At 41.8% G+C, this 9757-nt stretch overlaps 1 protein-coding gene and 1 pseudogene across 2 annotated transcripts in view; one reads left to right on the top strand and one right to left on the bottom strand.

Moving 5' to 3' along the window:
• Positions 1–345, top strand: part of LOC102481730 (mortality factor 4-like protein 1) — a 1359-nt pseudogene extending 1014 nt beyond the window's left edge.
• DZIP1 (DAZ interacting zinc finger protein 1) overlaps positions 1–9757 on the bottom strand; it is a gene marked incomplete at its 5' end in the record, with an annotated part of 62544 nt that overhangs the window by 34309 nt on the left and 18478 nt on the right. For both annotated transcript variants that reach the window (XM_014590935.2, XM_014590936.2), the window contains 1 exon segment: positions 9428–9490. In XM_014590935.2, coding sequence (XP_014446421.1) covers positions 9428–9490 — 63 coding nt within the window.

Here is a 9757-nt window from a genome sequence, read left to right as displayed (position 1 = left end):
GGCAAAGAATTCTGCAACTTTGTTTGGTGCCAGCGATTATGAAGTGGCTCCCCCCGAGTACCATCGGAAAGCTGTGTGAGGGGCGCACTCACTCACCTGTGTTTGGACCTCTGTAAACACATTTTTGTTCTTAGTCCTTCTCTTGTACAAACTATGTACTTTGAAGATGTTAGTGTACAACAGAATTGATGTTTGTTTCTGTTTGATTTTAAACAGAGAAAATAAAAGGGGTTCGGCTCCTTTTTCCTTTTCTTTCTTTTCATTTCAAAGTTGCTGCCAGTGTATTCAATGATGGACAACAGAGACATGCTGTAGAGTGTTTAATTGCCTAGTTGACAAAGCTGCTTTGAATGCTGGTGGTTCTATTCCTTTGACACTTTGCACTTTTATAATATGTGTTAATGCTATATGACAAAATGCTCTGATTCCTAGTGCCAAAGGTTCTATTCAGTGTATATATCTGAACACACTTATCCATCTGTGCTCCTTTATTATTATTTTTTTTTAATGGTGCTTAAAGAGCCCATCCTTTGCAAGTGATCCATGTTGTTCCTTAGGTATTATCTTCGCTCAAATTGTTGAAGAATGGTGGCTTGTTTCATGGTTTTGTATTTGTGTCTAATGCATGTTTTAACATGGTAGACACAATGCATTGTGTAGCTACAGTTTTCTGAAGTTGATCTTTTAGGAATTGTTTTTCAGATCTTCAATAAATTTTTTCTTTAAATTAAAAAAAAATGTTCGTTGAGAAAAGGAAAAGGGGCTTGAGGACTGAGGGAAGAGGAGAATAAAAGAGGAAGGAATGGATGAACAGGTGCAAAATGGAGATGCAGGGGAGAGAGCCAACAATACACAGACAGTTATCTTTTTTTTTTTTTTCTTTTTTTTGTGGAGAGGTTTTTGCTATAGGGCACGTGTGCTCACCAGACAGACAGAGAGAGACAGAGAGACAGAAAGCGAGAAATCACCCCATAGGGGGGATGGTCACGCCGCAATCCCTTCTCCTCCATTCTCCTCTCGGGATCTTGGGCACGCATGCACACGCGCCCGGCGTGAGATTTAAGCCACCGGGTCTGGGACGCGAACCGCGGTCAGCTACGTGGGAGTCCAGCGACATAGACATTACGCTAACTGCTGGTTCCCACAGACAGTTATCTTTAGAGAGCTGATAGCAAGGAAGATCATACGGTGGTCAAAAAATTTCAAACAGATGTGCCCACTGGTAGGGAGGTGGTTAAGGCAGCTGGACCCCACATGGCTGACTGTGTGGTTTGAGTCCTGGAACCAGCAGTTTGAAAAACATGCAAGGTATGCACGTGTGTGTGTCTGTATTGTCATTAGAGTCATTTAGTCTGGTTCCCTCCCTTCCTGTCTTATCATGTTTGAAGGCCACAGGGTAAAGAACTTGTTATTAGTTGTACTGTGCTTGCATGCTTGTAATATAATTGGTAATGAGCCACTATTGTCTCCAGCCTTTTTAAGAGCAGGGGAGCCCCTGGCTAGTCAGCAGGCCCTGCTTTGCTTTGTCTTGGTTCAGTCTGGTGAGCCCTGATGGCCTTGGCTTGGCTCAGCCTTGGATCAGCTCAGCTCAGCTTGCTGTGAGCTCTGAGAGGAGGGAAACCGCTTTATGAGTGCTCTTCATGTGTTGTATAAACTCCAAGAGGGAGGACGGACCTTGTGAGTGCTACTAGAGTTCTGTGAGCTCACCCTGAACTCAGCAATAAACAACATGACATCAGTGCCTCATATCTTTTTCCAACTCCTTGCATCTCTGTTCAACCTACTCTTTAGAGGAAGAAAGAACCTTATGAAATAGTATCCAAAATCCCAAGATGAGAAATGGAGAGAAAGGACTGTGGCATGGTCATACTCCTGGGGGATGTTTTTTCACTTTGCCTCTCTCTATGTTTCTCCAGTGAGCTCATGTGCCCTACAACAATAAGTAAATAATAGAGCCAACCAGGTGATATGGTAGTTAAAGTGGTTGGGTCCTACGTGGCCAACTGAGTGGTTTGAATCCCAGACCTGGTGGCTGGAAAAACATGCCAGGTGTGTGTACATGTGTGCCTAAAATCCTGAGAAGAGAATGGAGAAGAGATTGCAATGTGCTCACCCTCCTGAGGGGTGCTTTCTCACTACCTACTCCTTTCTGTCTCTCTCCAGTGAGTGCAGGCATCTATTTTAAAATAAACAAACAAGCAAACAAATAAATAAGTAAAATAGCTTGGTAATTGGGGTTAAGGACATTCCACATTTAAGGCCTGGAAATGGAAGCAGGATGTGCTGATCAAAGAAAGAGGCAGAAGTAACTGTGTTTGAGATGAGTTTATACAAGGATCTAGGCCAGCATTTCCTAACTTGCTATTCTTTTTAGCCAATATCCATTATGTGTAGATGCTGTGTTAACCACTTTCTGTTTAATCCACATCACAATTTTATGGATACTTCTTTTTTTACAATTATTTTATTTAGCTTTATTTTATTTTAATTTGACCAGAGAGACAGAGAGAGAGAGAGAAAGCAAGCTGCCAGGTTCAGGACTTGAACTGCAGTCAGCCATCTTGGAGTCCAGCGCCCTTATCCATCACACCACCTGCCAGCTCCTGGATACCTTTTTTGGCCCCACTGCACAGATGGGAAAACTCAAGTCTAGAGAGTAATGTAACTGGCCCAAATTCAGACAGCTAGAGGGGGCAGATCCTACACATGAGCCTTCGGCATCTGGCTTCAGAGTTGATGTTCTCAGTCAGAATATTGCAGCCTGGCCCCTGAAGTACTCTTTGCTCACATGAGGCTGGACAAACGCTGGGTTGAACCAAGACAGAGATACCTGAGTCAAGCCTAAGAAGAACCTTTTATAGCCCAGTGGATACTAAGAATTTCCCCCAATGAGGACACTGTTAAGAACTTTAAGAATTTACTCTACATATATACAGATCCCTGGAAGATTGACCCCTAAAGTAGTCTGGGAAATGATGAACTAGAAAACAGCAGGAAAAATAGTAAAAATATCCAGGGTTCTGGGTGGAAGTTTAAGACCTTGGGCTTTATCAACAATATGGGGAGTCAGTCCGGCCTCAAGAAGATAAGGGACAAAGAAAAAACTAGGAGACAAAATCATTTTGGGATCAGAATTAAGAACAGATCACAGGGTTAACAGATGGCCTGCAGGTTAAGGTGACTGGATCCCACATGGCCAACTGTATAGTTTGAGTCCCACCTGGTGGCTTGTAAAATATGTCAGGTGTGTGTGCCAATATGCCCCAAATCTGGAATGGAGAAGAGACTGCGACGTGGCCATCTCCATCGGGGGGTAGGGGATGTACTCACTTTCCCTCTGTCTCTGATGATTGCATGTGCCCTGTGGCAAAATTTATTAAAAAGGGGGTAAGGACAGTAGGTAACATGGCACTGAATATGCACATGGTCCACCACAGTTCAAGTCCCAGAAATCATGCCGGGTGTGTGTGTGTGTACATGGCCCAAACTGAGACTAAAGAAAGGATTTGGCATGGCCAGTCCCCATGAGGGGTCATTGCTTTCCCTCTCTCTTTCTCTGCTGAGTTTTCACACACTATGACAAAAACTCAGGAGGAAAAAAAAGGACCACAAAGGTAAAGAAAAAAGTTCACTGACAGGGGCCTAACAGAGGCACATTAGTAAAATGTGACACTCTGTGGAAATGATCCACATGCAAAGGTCACAGGTTCACATCCAGGGACATCCTTGGGTATGATTGGTTTGTACATGCCTGTGATCCAAGGCTGGCTGAGGTAGGAGGTGGATCATGACATCAAGGCCCTGTTAGGGGTGCTGTCTCATTGTCCTTCAGTCTCTCTCACTCATGGAAGGAGCAAATAAATAAAAACTTATAAAAAAAAGTTTATTGAGAGAAGAATGTGAAGAATTTAAGCAAGACATAGGTAGAAATTAGTCTAAAACTATGCAGCCCTAGAGCCTATTTTCTGAGATCTACCATTTTGAGTCGTGAACTTTTTTTTTTTTTCACCAGTCCACATCACACCTTCTTCCTTGCCTTTCATTATGTGATCACTCTGCAACCTCCCGAGATCTCCAGAGTTTTTAGCTGGGTCAAAAGGACATGCTAGGGCTTATCTGTGACTCCCTTTGAATTCCTACCAATGTTATTTAAAAAAAAAAATACAGCCAAGAATCTAGATAAAGCAATAAAAAGTTGGCAAATGCAACTTCCCCCTAAACGGAGAAATACAATATGTGTATTGTGGGAAGAGTAGGCAGCAATCATGTGGAATAATTAATAGTTAGGTCTCAGGCAGAGATTACTGAACCTGACTGAATTCACCTGTTAGAGTTTAAGAGAAGGGAGAAGGAAGTGGTTTCTAAACAAGTTAAACCAACAAACAAAGGAACAGCGTAGCCTAGCGGTGGCACAAACAGTCCCACACCCCCAGTGTGCGACCTCTCTGAAAATCAGGAAGACCCTCAGCCTACTCCTCTGGGTTTCTAGCAGTCTTTCTTGCCAGTGGGACTTGCAGAGGCAATGTGTAAAAGCTGCGGCTCACATTCTGTTCCAGCCAGGAGGCCACTGGGATTCTCACAACTGCCTGGAACACATAGGGCTTTAAAGAAGCAAGGGTTAAAAAAATCACCCCTTTATATTAAAAAGGAAACCTGAATTCTGTCCTTAAGTACCAATGCTATCGAGATCCTCTGAAGAGTAAGACTGTATTAAGGGCAGTGTTTTAATTGATGGGCCCAAATCAGAAGCCACTAAATGTGTGGTAATTCTCTCCAAAGAATAGAAAACGAGGACCAGTGAGCAGATGGGTGGATGGGGTGGCTGAACCCCACATAGCCTACTGTGTAGTTTGACTCCCAAACACTGTGGCTTAAAAAACATGCTCTTCACATGCGCTCAAAATTCCAAAAGTAGGTAGAATTGGAAGAGAAGGGATTACAGCATGACCATTCCCCATGGGACAGGGGGTACTTTCTTGCTTTCTCACTCTCCCCCTCTCTGTCTCTGGCAATTGCATGTGCCCTCTGGCAATTAAACAGAAAGAAACACAACTAGTACAGAGGAGAAAAAAGCCAGCCCTGTGAAGAGCACTTGAAAGGACTTTCCATGCATAAGAAAAGGCCAGAATATTCTAGAAATGACCAGAAAGCCATCATAGCTAGAAAGAGCAGATTCAGAGAGAGGGGGAGGATTAGGATGAGACTGCAGTGGTAACAGTGAGATTATTTTGCCCACTCTGTGGACAGCAGATTAAGGAAGGGAAGGACAGAATTTGACAAGTTATAGGACTCTCTTAGAAATCACAGAACTAGGACCAGCAAATGGCACAATGGTTGTTGCTGGACTCCTACATGGCTGACTGAGGTTCGAGTCCTAGACCCAGAGGCTTGACACTCATGCCAGACACATATGTGTACATGCCCAAAATCCTGAGAGGAGAATGGAGGAGAAGGAATTGCAGTGTGGCTGGTTCCCCCGGGGGGGGATTTCTTGCTTTCCATCTCTCTGTGTCTCTCCAGCAAGTGCATGTGCCCTATAGCAAACAGTCTCTAAAAAAATAATAATAATAATAAAAAGGAAAAAAAAATGACAGAACCAACAGAAATGTACAGAAAAACGGAGAGCTGAGATACGTGACAGGACCTGCCAATGGCCTGGAATCAGAGATGGAGGGAGAGAGATGCAATCAAGACGTGCCACTAGGTGACTGGGGTCATTTTACCACATCTGAGAACAAATCCTAGAATGTCAATTTATTTATTTATTTTTAAAGAATGATTTATCTTACTTATTATGATTACTTTAACTTGCTACAGTTATCATCACAGAGAGAGAGAGGGAAAGCAAGGAAGCAAGCTGCCACATCTGGAACTCGAATGGCAGCCAGCCATGTGGGAGTCCAGCACCCCAAACACCAAGCCACTCACTGACCCAGAATGTCATTTTAGACATGTTCCATTTGAGAAGCCCATGGAGATGTCAAGTCCAAAGCTGACTACCTGATGTGGAGTTTGGAATGGTAGTTTAGGCTGGAGAAAGAAACATGGATGTTAAATATATGCAGGCCTGACCACATTTTAACAAACTCCCTCTGTCCCGTCCCTAGAACACGCTAGATTCATCTCATCCCGATTCCCATCGATTATCTGTATCTCCACTTTCAAAAATTTCTTTCTTTTTATAAATTTCTGCTCTAACACTCACCAGAGAGACAGAGAAAGAAAGTGAGGAAGTACTGCCCCAGGGAGGATGGCCATGCCACAGTCCCTTCTCTTCCATTCTCCTCTTGTGATTCCGGGCATGCACGCATACACATTCAGTGTGTTTTTCAAGCCACCGGGTCTGGTACTCAAATCCTGCAGTTGGCTATATGGGATCCAGCCGCTTTAAACGTCACGCCATAGGCTGACTCCTGTATCCTCACTTCCATTCTCCAGCGGCACTACAAGCGACCCAAGGGCAGGGATGGTCTCGGATGTCCTAGCCCCATCCAGTGCAGTGTGTAGGAGGTGTTCTATACATATCTTTCAGATTCAATCATTGCATTAGTGATACAATTTTCCATCTATATAGACCACTGTAAGAGTGTGTGAATGTGTGTGTGTGTGCATTTGTGTGTCTGTGTATAAAGATTAAAAATTATTTATATGACTAAATGATTTACAGATGGAATCGAGCAAAATCTATGGTTCCTATTTCCTTTTCTAGCAATGATACTATTTTAAAGTTAGATTATCTAACTTTCCCATCAAAGTTTCTCAAGAATTGTGGAGTGTTTTGGTTTTTAAATTTTCATTTGCTTTGTTTTAGTTTGGCTCTAGTACTGTTAATAGTTTCTTTTATCCCTCAGTATATGTCTTAGGAGGAATACAAGGTGATAAATTTGTGGTCACATAAACTTTCTTGTTCTTAGGTATTTTGTATCTACCTTTTGCCATATAACACTCTGCTTGGTACTAAGAAAGGGCATTTTGGAGGCCAGCAGGTGGTGCAGTAGTTAAGGTGCTGGACTCCCACATTGCTGACTGCAGTTCAAATCCCAGACTTAGCAGTTTGAAAATCATGCCAGGCAGGTGTTTATACACACCCCAAAGTCCTGAGAGGAGAATGGAGGAGAAGGGATTGTGGCATGGCCATCCTCCCCTTTGGGGGTGGTGATTTTTCACTTTCCCTCTCACTGCCTCTCTCTCTGATGAGTGCAGGTGCCATATGGAAAAAAAAAAAAAAGAAAAAAAGAAAAAAAAGGCCATTTTAGAAAATATGAGAAAACAGCTTTTTAAAAATAAAGAATTATTTATTTAATTTTATTTATCATTATTGTTATTTTAAAAATTTTGCTACAGGACACATGCACGAGAGAGAGAGAGAGAAAGAGAGAGAGAAAGCAAGCCTCCAGGTCCGGGACTTGAACCATGGTCGATCATGTGGGAGTCCAGAGTCTTAACCACCATGCCACCTGCTGGCCCCTAAAACATCTCTTTGCATTGAGAAAAGATTTACAGAGCATTCAAAGGATACACAATGCAAGTTCAAGTGAAAACTTAAACAGAAGTTTTCCTGCCTGAAGATCTTCTCAACTTTATATATCTACTTTAGATTTTTGGTACCAGTAAAAATGCATTGTAACAGTTCATTTTTTTCTTAAAGAATTATTTAATTTATTATTTTTACTATGCTTAATTTGCTGAAAAAGAATCACTGTCATAATTAAATTGTTTTCATTAAATTTTAATAAAATTTTAATGTGATCAGTTTTTGCCTTTATTTAAAGATTACTTCTGCTGGGACCAGCAGATGGAGGAATGGCTATGTCACTGGACTCCCACGTAGTTGACCGTGGTTGGAGTCCAGGACCCGGTGGTTTAAACTCAAGCCGGGTACGTGTGTGTACATGCCCAAGATCCCGAGAGGAGAATGGAGAAGAAGGGACTGTGGCATAGCCATACCCCCTGGGGGGTGATTTCTCACTTTCTGTCTCTCTGACGAACGCACACACCCTATAGCAAAAACCTTTCAAAAAAAAAGAAAATTACTTCTGCTGTTGCCCAGTCGTGGTGGTGCACAGGTAGTGCCACTGTTTGGGAGGCTGGAAAGTGCATGGAACACATAGGTTCAGTTCCCAGGTCAGCCTAGTCATGTTGGACACAGTTTTGCACACCTCTAATCCTAGCTAATTGGGAGGGTGAGGCAAGAGGATTACAACACAGGAAGATTCTGTCAAAAAAATACCAATCTCTGTCTTTCTCTCCCTTTGTTTCTTTCATAAAGGAAAAACACATTATTTACAGTATAGTTCTGCAATGTGAAAAAGTCAAAAACATGTATTTAACACTGAAAAAATGATTAAGTTATGGGGCTAGCAGGTGGTATGGAGGTAAAGGTTCTAGACTCCACATGGCTGAACATGGTTCGAATCCTGGACATGGTGGCTTGAAAATCACACCAGGTGAGTGCGAATATGTCCAAAGTACAGGGAAAAGAAAGGATTGTGATGTGGCCATCTCCCCTGAGGCATTTCTCACTTTCCCTCTCTCTGTCTGTCTCTCTTGGATGTACACACCCTACAGCAGAAAAACAAAACAACAACAACAAAAAGCAATGATATATCCATAAAATTATCATATAGCCATTGAAAATCATGATTTCAAGCCAGCAGGTGGCATGGAGGTTAAGGTACTAGATCCCACATGGCCAGCCTCATAGATTGAGTCCTGGATTCAGGGGCTTGGGAATTACACCAGGCATGTGTACATGCATAAGTGCCCAAAAACCTGAGAGGAGAGTGAAGGGATTATGGTATGGTTATTCCCCCTTCAAGGGTGGGTGATTTCTCACCTCCCCCCTTTTTTCTGTGGTGTGCACATGTGCCCTATAGCAAAATAAATAAATAAATAAATAAATAAATTATGATTTCAAAGAATATTTTTAAAAACACAGGAAAATGTCCATAATGTATTAGTGAAAAGTGTTTAAGTTAGATGTAAAGCATAATTCAAAATTTGTAAGACTCTATAAATGGGGTCTAGACTTACAGAAATGTGACATTTATAGCATAGAAACAAATTATAAAGTAGTAGCAGTGGTTATCTTTGGTACTTGAATTATAAGTAAATTTAAATTTTGTTACACATTTCTCTACAAAGGTTAAAGAAAAAAATATTACCTTTATTATTAAAAAACAAAGCAAAACAAAACAAATATTGGGGCCAGCAGGTAGCATGGTGATTAAGGGTGTTGGACTCCCACATGGCTGACTGTGGTTTGAGTCCCAGATCTGGCAGCTTGCTTTCTCACTTTCTCTCTCTCACTCTCGCCCTCTTTTATCAAATGAAAACAAAATAAATAAAGTTAAATAAAATAATTTAAAGAAGCAAATATTATTTTGAACAATAACCTACTTGGGAACCTTTGCTTTCTTAGTCTTACCTGATTCTTCTCTTTCTCATGTTCTTGTTGAAGAGCTTGAACTCGAGCTGTCCACTTGCTTTCCTACAAATGAGTAAAACAATTAAATTATGGGCAATTGTAACAAAGAACCTACTCAACACAAAAGCTTTCTTTTTAGTGGGTACCTATGAAACCCAACTATACTTTTTAGAACGTATGTGGTTAAAAATGCTTAAACACATTTGCACCTGGTTTTTTTTTTTTTTTTTAGAGGTTTTCACTATAGGGCACGTGCGCTCGCCAGACAGACAGAGAGAGATATAGAGACAGAAAGCGAGAAATCCGTCCCCCCCGGGGGGGATGGTCACG

This window comes from Tupaia chinensis, unplaced genomic scaffold (assembly GCF_000334495.1).
Source record: "Tupaia chinensis unplaced genomic scaffold, TupChi_1.0 Scaffold000503_1, whole genome shotgun sequence".
Lineage (NCBI taxonomy): Eukaryota > Metazoa > Chordata > Mammalia > Scandentia > Tupaiidae > Tupaia > Tupaia belangeri.
Note: the sequence above shows the minus strand (reverse complement) of the source record. Positions and strands in the feature narration are given on the sequence as shown.